At 49.5% G+C, this 23,339-nt stretch overlaps 1 protein-coding gene across 1 annotated transcript; it reads right to left on the bottom strand.

Annotated features, from left to right (window-relative positions):
* Window positions 1-10,787: 10,787 nt before the first annotated feature.
* Window positions 10,788-21,565, bottom strand: LOC123390697 (paired immunoglobulin-like type 2 receptor beta). The gene is made up of 5 exons (XM_045075055.1): window positions 21,472-21,565; window positions 21,257-21,327; window positions 20,542-20,928; window positions 13,967-14,164; window positions 10,788-11,789 (listed from the first exon to the last, which is right to left on the bottom strand). The coding sequence occupies exons 2-5, from the start codon at window positions 21,309-21,311 to the stop codon at window positions 11,713-11,715; spliced, it is 717 nt and encodes a 238-aa protein (XP_044930990.1). The 5' UTR covers window positions 21,312-21,327; window positions 21,472-21,565; the 3' UTR covers window positions 10,788-11,712.
* Between the last annotated feature and the right edge of the window lie 1,774 nt (window positions 21,566-23,339).

Raw genomic sequence — 23,339 nt, 5'->3', positions numbered from 1 at the left:
GGTTAGGCACAGATTTCTTAGATTCAAGCACTAAAGAAAATATTGACACATTGGAGCCCCTCAAAATTAAATCTGTTCTTTAAATGATGCCATCAAGAAAATGAGAGATGCCACAGACTGGGAGACAATATTGACAAATCATGTAACTGACAAAGGCTTTGTACCCCAAATATTTAAAGAACCCTTAAAATTGGTGAAAAAAATAAATCCCAATTGTAAACATGAGCTAATGATTTGAAGAGATACTTTGTCAAAGAAGACATACAGCTCACGGCCACATGAAAACATGGGTAACAGCATTAGTCACTAGGGAAATGTGAAAGAAAACTACATTGAGATCACATCACATATCTGCTAAATGGCTCAAACTGAAAGACCAGCCGATACTAAGTGTTGGCAAGGAAGTGGAGCAACTGGGGCTGTGTTCCACTGCTGGTGGGAATGTACAGAGGTGCAAATATTCAGCCATTCCTTAAAAAGTTAGACATATACCTACTACACATCCACACACATGTACTTTCTATCACAATATAGAGCAGCTGCATGTGGGAACTTGTGAAAATGAAGTCTCAGGCCCACTGCAGACTGTTGAAGTTCGAGAACCACTGCCCTGGGGCAAGGACACGGACTTGGAGGACCTGTCTTGTCTGTTACCTTCCATTTTCAGTGCAAACCTGTGACATAAAGGAATTTTTTTCTTTTTAAGATTTTATTTATTTATTTGACAGAGAGAGATCATACGTAGGCAGAGAGGCAGGCAGAGAGAGAGGGGGAAGCAGGCTTCCCGCTGAACAGAGAGCTGGATGTGGGGCTGGATCCCAGGATCCTGAGATCATGACCTGAGCCGAAGGCAGAGGCTTAACCCACTGAGCCACCCAGGCACCCCGAGATAAAGTAATTTTATTCCCATCCATCCAAAGAAGAAACGAAGTTCAGAGGGGTCACCTCACTTGCTCCAGTTTCCTCTACTGGGCAAGCCTAGAGTCTGGACGATGCTCAGGACTGTGTGCCTTGTGAGTCTGGGTCTTTCCCAAAGGATGGTCCTTCTCCCAGCTCCTCCAACAGCTTAACTTCCCCAACCTCCTGTCTCCTCCCACAGCCCTTCCTACCAAAGCCATTCATCAGTGCTTACCTCAGAATGCAGCCTACCTTGCCAGCATCTTGATCTCGGACTTCCTGGACTCCAGAACCAAGAGAAATTCCTGATACTTAAGCCGCCGGGTCTGGGGCATCTCCTTATGGCAGCCCGAGCGGACGACTCCCCGTCCCAGGGTGAAGTCACTGAATTTGCGTCTGGAAGAAACGCACGACAGCAGGTGTTTCTACCTCATTCCCAGGGTACAGACACAAGAGCATGAATGACCTCAAGAGCATAGGTCATAGTAGTAAGTGGTAGAATAATTATGGAGGAATGAAGCTAGCAGGGAGGGATGAGCTTCCTTCTTTTTAAACATAATTTATTTGTGAGTTTGTATTTAACTCTTTCTTTTATTTTTTATTTTTAAAAATTTGACAGACATCACAAGTAGGCAGAGAGGCAGACAGAGAGGAGGAAGCAGGCTCCCCACTGAGCAGAGAGCCTGATGTGGAGCTGGATCCCAGGACTCCTGGGATCATGACCTGAGCCCAAAGCAGAGGCTTTAACTCAAGGAGCCACCCAGGCGCCCCTGTATTTAACTTTTTCTTGATCATAATTTTTGTTGAGATAATAGATAGCTAGCAAAAAAATTTTACCATTTGAACCATTTTTAAGTAGACCGCTCAGTGGCATTAAGCTCATTTACAGTGTTGTGCACACACTTAACTTTTAGGAATGCCTGTGTTCCATAAGGGCCGCACAACATTCCCCAGAATGTCCCAGTCAGCTCCAGGACCCTTCTCTCTGTGGGCTTCCGGTGGTCATCAGGGAATTTAGGAGAAAAAGCCACGAGATGATTCTGATTCTGTGATTTCACAGAATTCTAACTGAACATGAATTACGGTGGCCACGTGAGTCCTCTTCGTCTTTTTTCCCTGCCTTTATCTGTAAAAGGGTTTTAGGAATCCGAGCTGAGCATGGGCTGGCACGGGAACTGGCCGATGCATCTGAGCTGAGGTGGGGGCTGCAGTCCCCGTCAGCCCCTGAACTTCGTGTCGCTGTGGTCCCCGCCGGCCGTGTTTATGCGGTTTGGGTTTGCAACCGCAGACGGGCGTTCCCTCACTATTCTGGAGGCCGGAGGTCCACACTCAAGGTGTCAGGGGGGTCGTGGCCCCTCTGAAGGCTCTGGGGAGGGTCCTTCCCGCCTCTGCCAGCTTCTGGAGTTCACAGGGGTCTCCGGGGTCCTTTGCGGTTGGCCCCGGGCAGTCCCTGCCTCCCGCGTCTGCCTTTCAGCGGCCAGACAGGTGACCCCTTACTCCTAGGTCAGACTCAGAGTTTGTCAGGGCTGGGGGCGGTCGCCAGACGGTGAGCTCCTGTGAGGAAGTGGTTTACAAACATTTATACAACACAAGCGTGTGCTGCGGGTGAGACCCGGAGGACCCAGAGAGGGGGAGCTCGCATCTGAGAGCGGTGCATGGGGGCGGCGACCGCCGCCAGGACCCCAGGGGGAAGGGGCTTCTGACACCACTTTCAAGTATTATATTTTCATGTTGTAAAAATTATTTTTTCTCTCAGTAGAAGCACTAAATATGTTGTTATAATCAATATTTCCAAATAACTTATTTTTTTTATCGACACCAATGCCAAATTAGACAACATTCCTTTGTCTCTGTTCCCAATAGTCTTGGGAAAAGTCTATCACACCACGAACCCAGGAACACTCCTTTTAATTTTTTAAATTAAAATATAACTGACATATAGCACTGTATGACCTTCAGGTATACAACATAATGATTTGATATTTGTATTTTTTTTTTAATTTTATGTACCTATTTGACAGAGATCACAAGTAGGCAGAGAGGCAGGCAGAGAGAGAGAGAGAGGAGGAAGCAGGCTCCCCGCTGAGCAGAGAGCACCATGCGAGGCTTGATCCCAGGACATCGGGATCATGACCTCAGGGGAAGGCAGAGGCTTTAACCCACTGAGCCACCCAGATGCCCCTGACATTTGTATTATTTTGAAGTGATCATCACAATAAGTCTAGCTGACCCCCATCTCCAACATGGTTAAAAATGTTTTTCTTTCTGTTGGGACATTTAAGAGCTACTCTTAATTGTGTTCATATATCCAATACGGTATTATGAACCATGGTCACCATGATGTACCCTATATCCCCAGGACTTATTTATTTTATAGCTGGACGTTTGTACGTTTTGACCCCCTCCACCCATGGTGCCCCCTGCCTCACCTCTGGCAACCACTGCTTTGTTCTCCCTATGAGTCTTTTGGTTTTTTTTGTTTTTATTTTATTTTTATCCCCAGATTCCACATGTAAGTAAGATCATTTGTCTCTCTCTGGTGTATTTCATGAACCATAACGCCTTCAAAACCCAACCATATTGTTGCAAATGGCAGGATTTCTTTCTTTCTTTCTTCCTTTCTTTTGTTTTATTTAAGATTTTATTAATTTATTTGACAGAGAGAGACCCACTCAGGAAACACAAGCAGAGGGAGTAGGAGAGGGAGAAGCAGGCCTCCTACCAAGAAGGAGCGTGATGTGGGACTCCATCCCAGCACCCTGGGATCACGGTCTGAGCCGAAGGCTGACGCTTGACGACTGAGCCACCCAGGCGTCCCTATTTCTTTCTCACTTATGGCTGATTAATATTTCATTGTGCATATACGTTACCAGACTCGTTACCAGATTTGGGTCCTTGAACCCAGCTACAATAGAAACCAAGGCTGGACCCCAAATTTAAAGGTACAGGCAAGGCTTTCGTGGGGCAACAGCCGCTGCTGAAGGGAGACACATCACGACTAAGGTGTCACCTCTGGGCATGTTTTTAGGATTAAAATGAGAAGGAGAGTCAATGAAAATGTCAATGAGAAGTCAAATTTGGCGACCTTCTGTCTGGCATCATTTTGGGAAAAATGGCCTTGGCTTGAAAATAACCAGGCCTCCAATATCCTGACAGTCTTCTTTACCTGGTAGCCCTTCTGAATATCCCCTTTGTCCTCACCCATCACCGAGTCCACCCCAACTCTGCCTTTAAAAACTCTGCCTGTGGGCACCTGGGTGGCTCAATGGGTTAAGCCGCTGCCTTCGGCTCAGGTCATGATCTCAGGGTCCTGGTATCCAGTCCTGCATCGGGCTCTCTGCTCAGCAGGGAGCCTGCTTCCTCCTCTCTCTTCTCTCTCTCTCTCTGCCTGCCTCTCTGCCTACTTGTGATCTCTCTCTGTCAAATAAATAAATAAAAATATTTTTTAAATTGGACTCAATCTCAACCAAATCTCAGTAGGCTATTTTGTAGAAATTGACAAGCTAATTCTAAAATTCCTACAGAAACTCAAAGTGCTAAGAATAGCAAAAAACTGAAAATGAAGAACAAAGAATACACTACCTGACTTTAAGACTTACTATAAAGCTACTGTCATCAAAATGTATTGGTGTCAAGACAGAGAAATTGTTTCAATGGAACAGAACAGAGTAAAGAAAGAGATCCACAATTCTGGGGTCAGTTTATTTCTAACAAAGATGCAAATGCAATTCAGTGAAGAAATTACAGTCTTTTGAACAACTGGAAATTTATATTTAAAAAGTGAGCTTCAATTCATATTTTGCACTATCTATAAAAATGAACTCAAAATCAATCATCAGCCTAAATGTAAGTCCTAAAATTATTTACATCAAGTAAAAAAACCAGGAGAAAATCCTTGTGACTTTGGTTTAGGCACAGATCTCTTAGACTCAAGCATTAAATCAAATATTGACACATTGCGGCCCCTCAAAATGAAATCTGTTCTTCAAACGATGCCATCAAGAAGATGAGAGATGCTACAGACTGGGAGACAATGTTGACAAATCACGTAACTGACAAAGGCTTCGTACCCCAAATATTCCAAGAACCCTTAAAATTTGTGGAAAAAAAAATCCCAGTTGTAAACATGAGCTAATGATTTGAAGAGATACTTTGTCAAAGAAGACATACAGCTCACGAGCACGTGAAAACATGGGTAACCACAGCCCTGGGGCAAGGACACATACTTGGAGGACCTGTCTTGTCTGTTACCTTCCATTTTCAGTGCAAACCTGTGAGATAAAGGAATTTTTCTTTTTAAGATTTTATTTATTTATTCATTTGACAGAGAGAGATCACAAGTAGGCAGAGAGGCAGGCAGGGAGAGGGGGTAAGCAGACTCCCCGCTGAGCAGAGATCTGGATGCAGGGCTGGATCCCAGGATCTTGAGATCATGACCTGAGCTGAAGGCAGAGACTTAACGCACTGAGCCACCCAGGCGCCCGAAAATACGGAATTTTATTCGCATCCATCCAAAGAAGAAACGAAGTTCAGAGGGGTCACCTCACTTGCTCCAGTTTCCTCTACTGGGCAAGCCTAGAGTCTGGACGATGCTCAGGACTGTGTGCCTTGTGAGTCTGGGTCTTTCCCAAAGGATGGTCCTTCTCCCAGCTCCTCCAACAGCTTAACTTCCCCAACCTCCTGTCTCTTCCCACAGCCCTTCCTACCAAAGCCATTCATCAGTGCTTACCTCAGAATGCAGCCTACCTTGCCAGCATCTTGATCTTGGACTTCCTGGACTCCAGAACCAAGGGAAATTCCTGATACTTAAGCCGCCGGGTCTGTGGCATCTCCTTATGGCAGCCCGAGTGGACGACTCCCCGTCCCAGGGTGAAGTCACTGAATTTGAGTGACTTCAACAAAATAGCAGGTGTGTCTACCTCATTCCCAGGGTACAGACACAAGAGCAGGAATGACCTCAAGAGCATAGGTCATAGTAGTAAGTGGTAGAATAAGTATGGAGGAAAGAAGCTAGCAGGGAGGGATGAGCTTCCTTCTTTCTAAACATAATTTATTTGTGAGTTTGTATTTAACTCTTTTATTTTTTATTTTTAAAAATTTGACAGACATCACAAGTAGGCAGAGAGGCAGGCAGAGAGAGAGGGCGAAGCAGGCTCCCCACTGAGCAGACAGCCTGATGTGGAACTGGATCCCAGGACTCCTGGGATCATGACCTGAGCTGAAAGCAGAGGCTTTAACTCACGGAGCCACCCAGGCGCCCCTGTATTTAACTTTTTCTTGATCATAATTTTTGTGGTGATAATAGATAGCTAGCAAAAATATTTTACCATTTGAACCATTTTTAAGTAGACCGCTCAGTGGCATTAAGCTCATTTACAGTGTTGTGCACACACTTAACTTTTAGGAATGCCTGTGTTCCATAAGGGCCGCACAACATTCCCCAGAATGTCCCAGTCAGCTCCAGGACCCTTCTCTCTGTGGGCTTCCGGTGGTCATCAGGGAATTTGGGAGAAAAAGCCATGACATGATTCTGTTTCTGTGCATTTCACAGAATTCTAACTGAACATGAATTACGGTGGCCATGTGGGTCCTCTTCATCTTTTTTCCCTGCCTTTATCTGTAAAAGGGTTTTAGGAATCCGAGCTGAGCGTGGGCTGGGAAGGGAACTGGCCGATGCATCTGAGCTGAGGTGGGGGCTGCAGTCCCCGTCAGCCCCTGAACTTCGTGTCGCTGTGGTCCCCGCAGGCCGTGTTTATGCGGTTTGGGTTTGCAACCGCAGACGGGTGTTCCCTCACCATTCTGGAGGCCGGAGGTCCACACTCAAGGTGTCAGGGGGGTCGTGGCCCCTCTGAAGGCTCTGGGGAGGGTCCTTCCCGCCTCTGCCAGCTTCTGGAGCTCACAGGGTCTCCGGGGTCCTTGGGGGTTGGCCCCGGGCAGTCCCTGCCTCCCGCGTCTGCCTTTCAGTGGCGAGACGGGTGACCCCGAACTACCAGGTCAGACGCGGAGTGTGTCGGGGTTGGGGGCGGTCGCCAGACGGTGAGCTCCTGTGAGGAAGTGGTTTACAAACGTTTATACAACACAAGCCTGTGCTGCGGGTGAGGACGGGAGGACCCAGAGAGGGGGAGCTCGCATCTGAGAGGGGTGCATGGGGGCGGCGACCGCCGCCAGGACCCCAGGGGGAAGGGGCTTCTGACACCACTTTCAAGTATTATATATTCATGTTGTAAAAATTATTTTTTCTCTCAGTAGAAGCACTAAATATGTTGTTATAATCAATATTTCCAAATAACTTATTTTTTTTTATCGACAGCAATGCCAAATTAGACAATATTCCTTTGTCTCTGTTCCCAATAGGTCTTGGGAAAAGTCTATCACACCACGAACCCAGAAACACTCTTTTTAATTTTTTTTTAAAGATTTATTTATTTGATAGAGAGAGATCACAAGTAGGCAGAGAGGCAGGCAGAGATAGAGAGGAGGAAGCAAGCTCCCTGCTGAGCAGAGAGCCCGATGCGGGACTCGATCCCAGGACATCGGGATCATGACCTGAGGGGAAGGCAGAGGCTTTAACCCACTGAGCCACCCAGATGCCCCTGACATTTGTATTATTTTGAAGTGATCATCACAATAAGTCTAGCTGACCCCCATCTCCAACATGGCCAAAAATGTTTTTCTTTCTGTTGGGACTTTTAAGAGCTACTCTTAATTGTGTTCATATATCCAATACGGTATTATGAACCATGGTCACCATGATGTACCCTATATCCCCAGGACTTATTTATTTTATAGCTGGACGTTTGTACGTTTTGACCCCCTCCACCCATGGTGCCCCCTTCCTCACCTCTGGCAACCACTGCTTTGTTCTCCCTATGAGTCTTTTGGTTTTTTTTGTTTTTATTTTATTTTTATCCCCAGATTCCACATGTAAGTATGATCATTTGTCTCTCTCTGGTGTATTTCACGAACCATAATGCCTTCAAAACCCAACCATATTGTTGCAAATGGCAGGATTTCTTTCTTTCTTTCTTTCTTTTTTTCTTTCTTTTGTTTTATTTAAGATTTTATTAATTTATTTGACAGAGAGAGACCCACTCAGGAAACACAAGCAGAGGGAGTAGGAGAGGGAGAAGCAGGCCTCCTACCAAGAAGGAGCGTGATGTGGGACTCCATCCCAGCACCCTGGGATCACGGTCTGAGCCGAAGGCTGACGCTTGACGACTGAGCCACCCAGGCGTCCCGATTTCTTTCTCTCTTATGGCTGATTAATATTTCATTGTGTATATACGTTACCAGACTCGTTACCAGATTTGGGTCCTTGAACCCAGCTACAATAGAAACCAAGGCTGGACCCCAAATTTAAAGGTACAGGCAAGGCTTTCGTGGGGCAACAGCCGCTGCTGAAGGGAGACACATCACGACTAAGGTGTCACCTCTGGGCATGTTTTTAGGATTAAAATGAGAAGGAGAGTCAATGAAAAAGTCAATGAGAAGTCAAATTTGGCGACCATCTGTCTGGCATCATTTTGGGAAAAATGGCCTTGGCTTGAAAATAACCAGGCCTCCAATATCCTGACAGTCTTCTTTACCTGGTAGCCCTTCTGAATATCCCCTTTGTCCTCACCCATCACCGAGTCCACCCCAACTCTGCCTTTAAAAACTCTGCCTGTGGGCACCTGGGTGGCTCAGTGGGTTAAGCCGCTGCCTTCGGCTCAGGTCATGATCTCAGGGTCCTGGGATCGAGTCCTGCATTGGGCTCTCTGCTCATCAGGGAGCCTGCTTCCTCCTCTCTCTCTCTCTCTCACTCTCTGCCTGCCTCTCTGCCTACTTGTGATATCTCTCTGTCAAATAAATAATAAAATCTTTATTAAAAAGTATTTTAAAAAAAACGCAAGAAACTGTGACTGTAATCTGGTTCGGGGTCCAAGTCCCTACTCCGCTGTGTCGGGTATACTAGGGCCCAAACTTAAGCTTGTCAAATAAACCCTCCTGTGATGATATCGGTGTTGGCTCCTTGGTGGTCTCTTGGACGCGAAAACTCGGGCGTATCACTTGTAACCTATTCCCTGCATTATCCACGTAGCAGTAGATACGCTGGCGTTGGTCATGTTTTTGGGTAACGTCCTCTCCCCACTGTGTCCCTTGAGAGCAGAAACTGAGAAAAATGTTTCTCTGAATGCTCCAGAAGTTGGTGTTTTGTCTCTACCACCATGTGACAAACACTGCTCATTTCCTGACTTCTCTGGGCATCTGTTCCCTGTGGCCCAGCTCTGACTCCTTGCCCAGGACATCAGTGTCTGACTTGCCCAGCCTCTGGAGAAGGTCCAGTATCCTGTCTGCTCTGCAAACACAGGGGCACCACTCAAAGTCCTCCCCGATCCTGTCCTCCTACGGGAAGCTCCAGGTGTCTTGCCAGGGGGCTTTGGGGCAGGGATCCCAGGGTAGGATGAGAGTCGATGGGTCAAAGCTATAGGAGGGAGAAAAAAATAATCGGGCTAAAAACAAGAAGTTCCCCAAAGCAAGCAACCAGCTTGTCTGAGGACAAAGAAGCTAGAGTGATGCCCAAGCGCCCGACCCCATCAGCACATCCCGGGTGTGGGTCCCATGGTAGGGGTGGGGGAGGGGGGAAGAAGGGCCGGAACCCAAGGAACCCCGGCCTCAGGAGGCTGGAAGTGAACTCCCTGACGGTGACGCCTCCAGTGACCTGGACCTGGAGCAGTTCCTGGAAGATGTTGGGACAGAGCCAGAGCAGCTGGAGGAGCCGTGGTGTGGAGATGCCGCCGGGGACTTCACCTTGGCCTTCTTCGAGGAATAGCTGTGTGCACCTGGCTCCCTGCGGCTCTCTCGCCCCTTCCCTGCCGGCAGCAGGGGGCGCCCCTCAGAGGGTCCCTGAGAAGCTGCTGAGTGTGGGGTTTGGTCAGGGGCTACAGGCTACAGGTCAACTGGCCGAAGTCCTAGCTGTGCAGTTCCCGTCTTAATAAAGCAGGTTCCCGCTCTCCGCAGCTGGTCTCTAACCCCGAGCTTCCCTTCGGCTTCCCTCCCTCCCCTCCGCTCCCAGGGCACGTCCCTGTGTCTGTGGGAGGCTGGCACAGTCTGAGGGATCGGGGAAGGCCGGGACACCTGAGTCCTGGGAGAAGGCCGTCGTCGGGGAGGGCAGGTCTGGGTTCAGACCGCGGCTCAGCCACTTATAGGCGCGTGGCCTGGAGAAAAGCGCTAACCCCTGTGGTCCTGTTCACGGTTCGGGTGAGCGCATCCAGTCCTGGCACAGCATGTTGGAGGCGCCTAAACGAGGTGGTGCACTGGGCAAGTGCGTGCTCCTTCTGATCGGAGGGGAAGGGGATGGCCAGAGGAGGGGCAGCCCCTGGCTTCTGGGCTGGCTACCAGGGTCTGGGTTTATTGTGTCCCGCCCCGAGGCAGTCACCCAACTCCAGTACTAGGGGAGGGATCTCGGGTGTGACCTTTTATTATAATTCATTCGTGGTGAGAAGCAGAAGACAGAAATGGAAGGAGCCATCAGTTTTCTCCTTAGATGCCTTCGGGCAAATTCCACCAGCCCTGTGACTCTCTGGGCAAGGGCTGGGAAGGTGGAGAGGGGGTGGAGCAGATGGCTCTGTCTCTCTGTGGTCCTTGGGGGCCTTCCACACCCACTGGCTTCTGAGTCTGCCCGGCTGGCCGGGGTCATTATCAGAGGCTGTGACCCGCTGGGCAGCTCAGTCTAAGGCATCATCCTCCAGTCCCACTCGTCAGGCCTTTACGAGAGAATATAGGGTCTCCTCCTGCGGGGCCTCCTTGGGAGGGAGGCGGGGAGGTGCTGCCCGTGATGAGGAGCTGGAGTGGGTGAGGGAGGCATAGAGGCTGGGGTTGTCGTCCTGGGCTTCATCCTGGCGAGAAGGAAGAAGGGGGTGAGACCGTGGACGGGGAGGGGCAGCTGTTTCTCTCCTGCCTTGTGAGCCTCATGGCTGGGACCTGGGTCTGAGCTGCGGCCCGTTCCTCTCCCCCCTCCGCCCCTGAACCCCTCCAGTCTCCCCACCAGCCTCTTCCTTCCTCATCATCCAGAGTCTCTCTGGGGCGTTTCCCAAGAATTGGCCCCTGCATCACAGACATGCCCTCCACCACCCAACACCATCTAGGAGGTCCCACCATCCTCGGAGACAACCCTCTGGACACAGGGGACTCCTACTCCAAGACCCTCTGTCCCACCATACCCTTTTTTTTTTTAATCCCTGGGACTGAGAACTCTGCAATATTAAACGCCAGCATCATTTTTCTGCTACAACTTTCTTTCCTTCCAGCTTTCTCCTGTTATCATCCTGCTGGCTATGCCTGCGCTTTGACCCCGTGAACTCTTGTCCCTTAATAATCCACTTTCTTTCCGGCTGTCCAAGCTCCCTGCTGACCCTCTCCTCTGCATTCCCCCTCTCACGAGCACCTTGACCTCTCCTGTTCCCCTGTCCTTAGGCCACACTTAGCTGACGCATCTCTAATTCCGGATGAGGCCTATGACAGCGGACGCTCTTTGCTTACCCAATTTCCATTGATTTCTTTCTACTCAGTTACAGAACCTTGGTTTTATTTGGGGTGGCAGCGTGCTCCCCTACTGACACATGTGGGGATTATGACTGCATCCTCGCCAATATGATTCAAGGGGAAGTTGTGGATACGATTTTCAGGAAGACTGAGTAAAGGACAAACTGCCGCAGCATGGTCTTTTTGTCCTTTCTTCCTTCCTCCTGTTTCCTGCCTGGATTCAGAAATGATGGCTGGACTCCAAGCAGCCATCTTGGATCACGAGGCAACCTTCAGGACAGAAGCCAGTAGCTAGGACAGTGAGCAGGAAGCTAGAAGCCTGAGTGCCCGAGGACAGCAGCCTCTGCCATCCGCCTTCTCATCCTTTTCTGTCAGGGGAAACAAGGAACTCTGTCTTAGGTAAGCCCTGGTACTTTTCTTCTGTGGTGCCAGCAGGGGAACATAACTTCTAACCAACACGTTCTAGAAGTTTCTACACCTGCATGGGGGAGACATGATCATGCACAGTGATGCTTTTACAGAGCTCTGGCTTCTCATCTGGGTGGATCCTGAAATACCATCTTCTGTTCCCTCAGTGACTGTCACAGCTCTTCCTCTCCGACCCTCAGCCTCACTCTAGAGACAGCCATTGTGACTTTTCCTCTGCAGAACGAAGAGCAATTTGTATATGTTGAGTTTGTCAACATTTTTCTTCATGGCTTTTAGGTTTTACGTCATACTTAGGGAGGCCATCTCCACTGCATGGACATGAGATGGTCTCACGTGCTCTCCTCGAGTACTGGGGTTATTTTCCCCCTCATTTAACTCTTTGGTTGATCTCGGTGGAAGTTATTTTGGTGTGAGTTATGAGATAATATTATTTTCCCCAGATGGCCGCTCACTCGTTCCAGCACCGTGTACTGAATGACTCTCATCCTTCCCCATTGATTAGAAATGCTGCTGATTAACCTACTAAATTCTGAATATATTTTGATCTGTTTCATCCTGCCTATTTTGGGGCTTTTCTCTTCTCGGATACTGGTTTCAATCATTATAGCTTAAAATTGCAGGTGCTAATGCTCATATGGCCCTTATTCTGTGCCGGGATCTAGTCGCGATGCGTTACATGTGATTGTCATGACAACCCCAGGGGGAGTGTAATTACTCTTCTCGTTTCACCGACGGGTGAGCTGGGGCAGAGAGTAATGGTACCATTGCACCGGCGTTTCCGCAGCCAGGACCTGACTGCAGCCGTCCGGACTCTGTGCTCCTCACTCTGTGCTTTAGTATCTCCCGCAGCTCACCTCCTCTCGCTGGAAGTTTTCTTCAGAGGAATTTCAGATCAATACTGGAGGCTGGTGGGGTGTAAATGATGAATGCCTCTAGCCCTGTCCTCTTGAGCTATAGATGCGGACACCCACACTGCTCAGGGACATCTCTCCGAGGAGGCCACACAGGCACCTCTCCAACATACCCCAGACTAAGGAACCATCGTCCTCCCCCTAACATGGTCTTGACCTCCGTGTTCTCTAATTTGCTTGGTGGTTTCCCCAGGACTCTTTCACCCGAGTTCTTCCCACTCCCTCACCTCTACGCCAGCCCAGTCCCTCAGTCTTACTGGTTTTCCTTCCTTTTTTCTTTCTCTCTCTTTTTTAAAAACTGTTTTCCTTCTTAAACTGTTCCAGGATCTGGCTCTTTCCCTACACCCACTGCCACTCGTTAGACTGGCCCCGCCTCTGACCCCACCAGCACAGACTGATGGATCTTTAAGGCAGAGCTGAGGTGGCCACTTCCCTGCTTCACGTTGCCTCTGGGATCACAGGCTCTTGGGAGTCATCTAAAAGGTTCTCTTCTCCTGCTGCCAGCCTCCTCCACAGCACTGAGCTACCTACAGTTTCTTCACTGACTTCCTGCCCCTGTATGGATAGTGACCGTTTCACCACCCTCACATTGTACAGGGTCACTTCCTATGGGAAGTCCGCCTTGATTCCCCTCCTTTCTCCAGACCTACACAGCTCTTTGCAAGTGAGGCAAAGAGCTCTCCTGCCTCCAGCTCTGAGCTCTTGGAAAGCAGGACTTATGCTTTATTTACATTTGTTATCTCCAGTCACCCTACTCCAGGGCGAGGAGCACTGGTTCTCAAACTTGATCACGTGCACAAAAACACTTGACTTTAAAAATGCAGTTTCCAGGGCACCTGGGTGGCTCAGTGGTTCAAGGCCTCTGCCTTCAGCTGGGGTTATGATCCTGGGGTCCTGTGATGGAGCCTGGAATTGGGCTCTTGGCTGAGCGGGGAGCCTGCTTCCCCCTCTCTCTCTGCCTGCTGCTCTGCCTAGTGGTGATCTCTGTCAAATCAATAAATAAAATCTTTAAAAATAAATAAATAAATCCTATTAAAAACATAAAATTGAAAATACTAAAAATGCAAATTCCCAAGCCCAGACCTCGAGCCCAGCAGGGAGCTGCATTTCTCAAAGTAGAATGACCTGGGGTTATTCTGATGCAGGTGCTTCTGAGAAACACTCAGTAGGGAAGTTTGGTGGGACCATGGCCCTGAACTACTTACCTTTGCTCCTCTTCCATCTGAGGTAGAGTATCAGTCCCAAAATTGCAATTTTGAGCCCAATGTCAGCCAGTGTAACTATGACCATAGGTCCTACACCCATTGAAGGTGCTGAGCTCCAATTGCCTTCCAAGGCACCACTGCTGGGGGCAGTGATCATGGGGGCATCGGTCGTGGGGGCCGTGGTGGTCATCTCGAGAGCTGTAAAGACATGAGAATTTAGCAGATTCTCCCCTGGAGGACTGGAGGTTTCTGGGTGAAACCATCATATCTTGTTCCCTACTTTGGGGAACACTGGGGGTGGGGACCACTCTCTGAAGCTCTCACACAGGGAGCAGGTAATGAATCCACATCACCCGGCATAGATGCTGATTGTACCTCCCATCAGTGGTGTGACCTCAGAACCTCATTTCATCGCCAACAAATAGGGATCCCTAAACTCTAGCCTCAGGCACAGCAGAGGTAATCCTCAGGGCTGGGAGATTCCCAGAGAGGCCAAGACCCCATGTCCCTGTCCCCTTGGAGGCCAATGTACAGAAGCCACGCTGACTAGAGCCTGGGAGAAAGTACTTATCTGCTACTGGGCTGGGAGAAAGTGCTTGTCAGCTACTGGGCTGTAGGATCTGTTAGGATTTCTGGATCCTTTGGGGTTTCCATAAGAGAGATTTCCCAGAGAAGAATCTCCTGATTTCTTGCCCCTCATGGGATGGGGGACACCAGCTGGGTTGCCTGAGAACTGGGAGGCATCTAAGGGGGCTGGGTGTTTAGGGTCTCATCAGTTCACCAGATCTCCAGTTTTAAGGACTGATCCCTTGCCCCCAGTATGCCTGGGGTAGTGCCCCCAAAGTCCCTCTGGTCCATCCTTTCTGGAAAGCAAATCTCCAGTCTGCTGGGTGGGTAGGGGACCCAGAGGTTTCCCTGCTTCTTAAATAGATTCTGGCCCAATCCTCCAGCTTTCTGACGCTCTTGCACTCCCACTGTCAGGCGTTCCGGGGCCGCCCTTGCTGAACCGTCAGGGGATTTTGTAGTTAAAAAAGTGTCTTTCTGGGACGCCTGGGTGGCTCAGTTGGTTAAGCAGCTGCCTTCGGCTCAGGTCATGATCCCAGCGTCCTGGGATCGAGTCCCACATCGGGCTCCTTGCTCCGCAGGGAGCCTGCTTCTCCCTCTGCCTCTGCCTGCCATTCTGTCTGCCTGTGCTCACTCTCTCCCCCTCTCTCTCTGATAAATAAATAAAATCTTTAAAAAAAAAAAAAGTGCCTTTCTTCCGGGTCTCCCCACTGCTGGTTTAGGGCTAAGCTCCCCTGGTCTCCTAGGCCAGGTAATTAGGCTATGTGTTTCTAGCTTCCCAAATACTGATTTTGACCACATGACTCGCATATTTTTTTTGTCCTTGGGCATTTTGTCTTAAAATTCCCTTTGCTAGAAAAGATCAAACTTTTTAAAAATCCTCTTTGCTAAAAGAGGTCACTCTTTGCAGATGACATGATACAATATGTGGAAAACCCAAAAGACTCCACTCCAAATCTGCTCGAATTTGTACAGGAATTTAGTAAAGTGTCAGGATATAAAATCAATGCACAGAAAGAAAGTCAGTGCATTTCTTTACACGAACAAGACAGAAGAAAGAGAGAAACTAAGGAGTCAATCCCATTTACAACTGCACCCCAAACCACAAGATACCTAGGAATAAACCTAACCAAAGAGGCAAAGAATCTGTACTCAGAGAACTATAAGTACTCATGAAAGAAACCGAGGAAGACACAAAGAAATGGAAAAATGTTCCATGCTCATGGGTTGGAAGAACAAACACTGTGAAAATGTCTATGCTACCTAGCACAATCCACACATTCAATGCAATCCCTATCAAAATCCCTTCCAGTTTTTTCAAAGAAATGGAACAAAGAATCCTAAAATTTATAGGGAATCAGAAAAGACCTCGAATAGCCAAAGGAATATTGAAAAAGAAAGCCAAAGTTGGTGACATCACAATCCCAGACTTCAAGCTCTATTCCAAAGCTGTCATCATCAAGACAGTATGGTACTGGCACAAAAACAGACACGTAGACCAATGGAACAGAATAGAGAGCCCAGAAATGGACGCTCAACTAATCTTTGACAAAGCAGGAAAGAATGAGCCTCCTCAACAAATGGTGTTGGGAAAATTGGACAGCCAGATGCAGAAAAATGAAATTGGACCATTTCCTTACACCACACATGAAAATAGACTCAAAATGGACGAAGGACCTCTATGTGAGAAAGAAATCCATCAAAACACTTGAGGAGAACACAGGCAGCAACCTCCTCAACCTCAGGGGCAGCAACTTCTAATCCTAGGAACATTGCCAGAGGCAAGGGAAGCAAGGGCACAAATGAACTATTGGCACTTCATCCAGATCAAAAGCTTTTGCACAGCAAAGGAAACAGTTAACAAAACCAAAAGACAACTGACAGAATGGGAGAAGACATTTGCAAATGACCTATCCGATAAAGGGCTAGTATCCAAAATCTATAAAGAGCTTAGCAAACTCAACACCCAAAGAACAAATAATGCAATCAAGAAATGGACAGACGACTTGAACAGACATTTCTGCAAAGAAGACATCCAGATGACCAACAGACCCTTGAAAAAGTGCTCCACATCCCTCGGCATCAGGGAAATACAAATCAAAACCACAATGAGATACCGCCTCACACCAGTCAGAATGGCTAAAATTAACAAGTCAGGAAATGACAGATGCTGGCGAGCATGCGGAGAAAGGGGAACCCTCCTACACTGTTGGTGGGAATGCAAGCTGGTGCAGCCACTCTGGAAAACAGCACGGAGTTTCCTCCAAAAGTTGAAAATAGAGCTACCCTACGACCCAGCAGTTGCACTACTGCGTATTCACCCTAAAGATACAAGCGTAGTGATCCAAAGGGGTATGTGCGCCCGAATGTTTATAGCAGCAATGTCCATGATAGCCAAACTACGGAAAGAACCTAGATGTCCATCAACAGATGAATGGATAAAGAAAAGGTGGTATATATGTACAATGGAATACTATACAGCCATCAAAAGAAATGAAATCTTGCCATTGCGACATCGTGGATGGACCTAGAGGTATCATGCTTAGCGAAATAAGTCAATCGGAGAAAGACAATTATCATGTGATCTCCCTGATATGAAGATGTGGAGATGCAACGTGGGGAGCTTGGGGGGTTGGAAAAGAATAAATGAAAAAAGATGGGCTAGGGAGGGAGACAAACCATAAGAGACTCTTCTCAAAACAAACTGAGGGGGGCTGGGGGAAGGGGGGTAGAGAGAGGGTGGTGGGGTTATGGACATTCGGGAGGGTATCTGCTATGGTGAGTGCTTTGAAGTATGTAAACCTGGCCATTCACAGACCTGTACCCTTGGGGCTAATAATACATTATATGTCTATTAAAAAATAAAAATTAAAAAAAAATTCCCTTTGCTGTCATTTTAGTAGAGTTTGTAGGAAGGAAAGGTAAACATGCATATCACCCAGCATTTGGCCTGAATTTATGTAATGTTTTCTAGTGAAAAATATAGAAAATGAACATTCAAAAAATAATGTTGCATATTAGTTAAAAAAAAAATAGAGGATTTAGAGGAAAGCGTCTTGTGAGATGTTTACATGGTCCGTGGAAGAACACTGTGGGGGTTCCCGAGGGATATAAAATAGCGGCCATTCTGGTCGGAGGATTGGACTCACACTGATTTCCGCTTCTGTCAATTGCCTTGTAGGTTTAATGCAAGTCTGGTTTTAAAAATACCTCTAAGTGTTTTCTTCAGAACTTGGTGAGCTTATTCTAATATTCATGTGACACAATAGACCAAAACAATAGTGAGGTTTTTAGGGAAGTAACGTGGTTCTGATGGACATAGACTTACCAGCCACTGAACTGTGACAAGTTACAATCCCTAGAACCGTGTTGGTAGCGACAAGAGAAAAGACAGGGAAATGGGGTTGACAGATCAGAAGTGGGTGCTCTCCTACAAAAAGGCCAGGCCTATGAGTCAACGGAGAAGAGAAAAAAAGATTCTATAAATCTAGCTGGGACGATTGATTTGTTTCTCGCTATGAAGATCAATGTAGTTCTTGAGCTCACACCATATAGCAAAAGAAATCCTCACTAGATCAGTGAGTTTTCCTGCCAAAAGAAAGCATACAAAAATCAGAAGAATATAAAGTATTTTCAGCTTCTAGTGGAATACCGGATTTTGGCCTAAGACATAAAAAGGAATTTACAGAGGAGAATACAGTGAGATTTGGATACAAAAAGAAAACATCTGTATGTAAAAAGCATGGTTAAGCCAAGCACAGACTTCTCAGTTCTATTTGCTGCCAATTTCCCTTAGGGGGATGTTTTTGTGTGGTGATAGTTCACTTAGGTAAAGACTTCTCTTTTTATTACTTCCATGTATTTTAAAAAATTATGAGCATGAATATCCAATTAATTGTACTAACTGAAAAAATTAATTTATTGATGAAAAACTCATAGCGAATGTGACTGAAACTGAGAAATGAGAAGAGTTAGGAGAATTAAGGAAGGAAGAGGAGGAGGGTCTGAGAAGAGCCCAAATCTCCCCAAAATGGCCACTTAAGGGAAGATGCAGGAAGTGCCCGAAATATAAACCCAAGGCTGTCTGGCCTAATTCAGTCGTGAGCCATTTTCTGTTTGCTCTAAAACCAGCGCAGTGGTCCTGTGGGGCAGTGGTTACCAGGGCTGGGGACACAGACAGTGTCCTTCCCGCCAGGAGCAGTGATGTATAGTTTGGAACTGATGAGGGAACACGAGGCTGGCTGAAGACAAAGGAAAAGCTGGCGCCTTGTACCCCCCCCTCCATCGGCTCCCCCTCAGTCCTATGTGTAGCATCCCTCAGGCAGCCCTGACTGCCATGAACAATAAGCAAATAGTCAACTTGCAGAGCTCACAATCCTGCTAGACAGGAGTCTCCCTTGGCTTACAAATGTCCTAAATCTCACTAACAAAGACGATAGCTAGCAGGACTGTAACATCCCACCAAAAAGTCTCCCAACTGTCTTAATGTTAATGGCTGGTCTAAAGACAACATTGATCAAGCTGCAAGGGCAAGGCCTCCGGTAGGCCTCTGACATCCTGGCACCTTGTAGGCCCTCTTTAGCATGAAAAAACTCCGTTGAAACCCCCCTTCCTCTCCCCTTCCCCCAACCACAGGGTACAGAACCTGCCACCCCTCACAACCCGGGGCAGCAGCTCTTCCTGCCCACGGGTCCTGTCCCCGTGCTTTAATAAACCACCATTTTGCACCAAAGATGTCTCAAGAATTCTTTCTTGGTCATCGGCTCCGGACCTCAGCCCACCGAACCTCACCTAGGTTCTAGAACTTCATCAGAACTGCTAGCGCGAGTAGCTGTAAAAAGCAAACCTACGGTTTTTCATTTTTAAGGAAGTCTACAGACAGCGCACCCCCCAGTGCCTGCTCCTGCGGGAGATGCCCTCCCCCCTGCTGTGGGGACAAACCCAGGTTCAAGTTCCCAAGGGCTGCTGAGTTACATGGAGGATCTAGTAATGTAGAGGATCCCATTATTCATGAACAATAGGTCAAGGCAATGATAGCCTCAGGTCAGCTGGTGAGGCTGAGCAGTTACTGCTCAAGTGGAGGCTCCGGGGTTAAGCTGGGTTCAAGTCCCACCTGCACTAAGATGGTGGCTTTGGGAGGGTCCTTAGGCTGTTTGAGCCTCAGTGTCCCTATCTGCGGCAGGAAGACGACAGCAGTACCTGCTGTTACTGTAGGGCCATGGGGCAGGTTAACTACGGTGACACATACCAAGCTGTTCACCCCACAGGGCACACTGAGCGGGAGCGGCTGTACTTGTGCGTCTCAAAGGCCAGCACGGAGGGGCGCGATCGGAGGGACAGCGGGGACAGGACAGGCAGAGGCGGGGACCAGGGATGGGGGAGCAAGGAGGGTAAGGAGGACGGAGGCAGGGGAAGGGGGAGATGGGGAAGGAGAGGAGGGATGGGGCTGGGCGGGGAGCACTGCGGTCTGGGTTCTGAGGAGCAGAGCAGGAGGAAGTGGGGGATCGGGAAAACAGGGCATGGGGCGTCGCCAGGGGCCCGGGCTCTCGGGTGGGTCATCTCTGGGCACCTGCTGGGTGCGCTGGGCTGGGCCCATGGCTCTGGGGAGACGCAAGACTGGGGCTGGCTGGGGCTGCGCACGTGGACGCATGACAAAGGGAAGGTGGCCCACATCCTGGATGGATGGGGGCAGGGCAGGGAGGAGCTGGAGCCCCCGCTTAGGGCAGGAAGGGAGGGAAACTGGGCAGCCCAGAAGGTGCTGAGGCTGGGGGCGTGGGGCTGGGTCTGGGGGGAGCCGTGAGGGGGTGGCAGGGAGGGCAGCCCGGGCCTGGGGACATGGCGGAGAAAGAGTCAAGTCGGCAGAGGGCTGGGGAGGAGGTGGTGTGGGAGAGGAGTTTGAGTGAAGGGCGCCCAGGAAGAGGGGGGCCTGGGCCAGGCCTGGGGGATGCGGGCGCCATGGCCTTTAGGAGCCTCAGGGCGAGCGTGGTGGCTGCCGGGGCAGCTGGACTCACCGGGGGTGATGGTGACTTTGGTCCCGTTGAGGGCCTGCCACACCTTCGTGCCGCACCTTAATGTTTCCACTTGGATCCGGCAAAAGTACAAATTCCCATCCTTCTCCTGCAGGTTCCATATCTGCAGGGAGCCAGACCTCTGACCCGGTGATAATTCAAGGGAGATCCGGTTCTCGTAGTCCTCATGGATGAAAGGCTGAGTACTGTTGTAGATGACCGGCCCATGGAAGTGTGTCCGTCTCAAGGCTACACTCACTCTGGGATCCGGGGCTAACTCCAAGTCGTGATAGAAGGAGAAAGGGATGCGGACGGAGCCACCCTCGGGGGCTGAGAGGCGGTCTGGTTGGTTGATTCCGTAGTTAGTTGAATCACACTCTGCTGATCTACCTGCAGGAGCGGGGAGAGGAGAGACTTGAAGCCACGGGGAGGGATGAAGACGATAAGCCCAGCCCTTCTGACAGCCTCCCCGACGGGCAGTAGTGGGACAGATGGTAGGACTGGCTCCCTGGCCTGGGTGTTCCCCTCGCCCGGCATGGGGTAGGGAGGAGGGTGAAGGGTTGGGGCTGACCAGCACTATGGGACCAGCCCGTCGCTTGCTGGGGCTGGGAGGCCTGGCCAGCTCCCCCAGCAGACCCCCTGTCCAGCTGCCCAGCCACAGCCCTTGCTGGGGACTCGCTGGGCCTCGGGACAGAACCGGGATGTCCCGGACACTCACCAGCCTGCAGACGTGGCGGCAGCAGCAGCAGAGACAGCAGCAGGAACAGACCCATTGTCTCACTCTCCTCCCTGGGGAGGAGAGGACAGCAGCTCAGTCAAAGCCAGAGGGAGGCCCTAGGAGGTGCCTCCTTGGGGAGTCGGGAGACACCCAGAGAGCGAGGATCAGGCCCCTTCAGAAGAGTAAGGGAGGGTGCGAGCCTTCCCCAAACTCACCCGTCCCCAGAGTGACCAGCACTTTCTTTATCAATCTGGTTTCTTCTTTTCTTATATTGCAAAAGCGCTTCCTTGTGGTCAGAGCACAGAGAGCCATGAGGCCCCAGCCTCTATCTTCCTGCAGAGGGCCATGGTTCTGCCCTTGGCCATGTGTGGCCTCTCCTCTTCTGCTTCCACTCCTGGCCACTGCCAGCACCTCTACATCTCCTTAGGAGTCCGTCTTAACTGCTCCTGGCGGGGAAGGGGCGTGAGCAGATTCAGCTCCAGGTCTTCCAGGGAGAGGACAGGCAGCGAGGAGTCTCTGAGAAGAGAGAAGGAGGAGGGAACCACTGGTGTTGAGATGTCCTCGACCTCCAGCCCCAGCACTAGGAACACCCAGCTTGCTCTTGGTCCCTGTCTTTCCCGGCAGTGGTTCCCCTTCAGCCCCTCCCCTGCTGTCCTGTGCTGGACCCAGGCCTACAAGACCCCTTCCCTGCCCTGATCAGATCATTTTGGGCAATCTCACACCCTCCCTGTGGTTAAGAAGCAAGGGTGGGCTTTCTGAAGGCCATTCTTTGACCCCCCAGGATGCAAGACCATATCTGTAGGTCCTTCTGTTCTCTACTCTAGGTGAGGAGACCAAGGCTCAGAGGAGACCCACCCCAGGTTGCATGAGTCTCAGGTAGGAGGTCCAGGACCGAAACTCTAGACTTGCTGAGTCCACTGAGCATTCTGCTCCTTCTGGATGCTTCTGTCTGGTTGTCCCACAAAACCTCTGGGCCTCAGCTCCTGAGTGCAGAGTTCTGGAGGGTGACTCTCTGGAGGCTATAGTTTTCTAATGCTCCTCAGGTGATTCCCTCCAGAGCTGGGAGAGTCCTGACTCATCCAAAGCCTTCCTTGGCTAGGAGGGATATAAGGTCTAGAGCAACAGAGTCATCCTGGTGACAGCCTCTGGACCATCTCCAAAGGAGCGCACTGCCAGCTTGTGACTGTTGGCAGGTGGGGTTCAGAGACTGGGGCTGGGACCTCTGGTGACTCCCTGGGCAGGTTCTAGGAGTCTCTGCTCCCTCCCTGCCCCCAATGAAGTTGGAGTTGGCTTACTGCGTAGATGGTGATGGTGGGAGAGCATGATTTCATGACAGGAGGTCGCCTCCTCTTCTGGCAGTGGAAGCAATGAGAGGGACCAGTCATCAGCCTTGAGTTGTGGCTCTACTCACGGAGTGGGGTTCTGGGAGCAGGAGGTCCTGGAATTGATTCCTAGATGGGCACAGCCTAAATACAGTTCTTCAGTCCAGAGGGTGGTCATGGGCGAGGGGTCAGAAGCCATGTGATGAGGGGAGAGAGAGAGTGAAGGCCATGAGTGGTGGACCACTTTAAAAAAAAAAAAAATAGATTTTATTTATTTATTCGAGAGAGAGAGATCACAAGTAGGCAGACAGGCAGACAGAGGGGGAAGCTCTCTGCTGAGCAGAAAGCCTGATGCAGGGCTCGATCCCAGCACCCTGAGACCAGGACCTGAGCCGAAGGCAGAGGCTTAACCCACTGAGACACCCAGGCGTCCTGGTGGACCCCTTTTTGAAAATATCGCCTTAGATCTTCTCTGTTCTCTCCTCCTCACTGACCACATCTATCACTACCCAAGTCCCTTCTTCCTCCAGGGTACCTCACCCCGCTCAGCCTTTTCCCCCAAACCAGGAGTAAGGCAAACATGCCTGGTGTCACTACCTCCATGTATTATGATTGAGGTTCTAGCCCACGCAATAAAGCAAGGCAAAGAAAGAAAAGTGTCTGTGTTTTCTTAGATTTTGCATTTATGTATTTGGCATTCATTCAATCTTGGCAATTGATTAACTAATTGTTTTTAACTTTCTGCATTCTTGATGCTCTGA

Source organism: Mustela putorius, unplaced genomic scaffold, assembly GCF_011764305.1.
Source record: "Mustela putorius furo isolate JIRA1106 unplaced genomic scaffold, ASM1176430v1.1 tig00000139_pilon_pilon_pilon, whole genome shotgun sequence".
Taxonomy (NCBI): domain Eukaryota; kingdom Metazoa; phylum Chordata; class Mammalia; order Carnivora; family Mustelidae; genus Mustela; species Mustela putorius.
This window is presented reverse-complemented; position numbering and strand designations above follow the sequence as displayed.

What these genes read in the sequence shown, in the direction of transcription:
- LOC123390697 (XM_045075055.1), bottom strand. Translation starts at nt 21,311, where the DNA reads ATGGGTCTGTTCCTGCTGCTGTCTCTGCTGCTGCTGCCGCCACGTCTG. An exon ending in CAAAGTCACCATCACCCCCG is followed by an intron (nt 14,165 to 20,541) that starts GTGAGTCCAGCT and finishes ATGTCTTTACAG; the next exon opens with CTCTCGAGATGACCACCACG. An exon ending in CAGATGGAAGAGGAGCAAAG is followed by an intron (nt 11,790 to 13,966) that starts GTAAGTAGTTCA and finishes TTCCCCTGACAG; the next exon opens with AAAAGGATGAGAAGGCGGAT.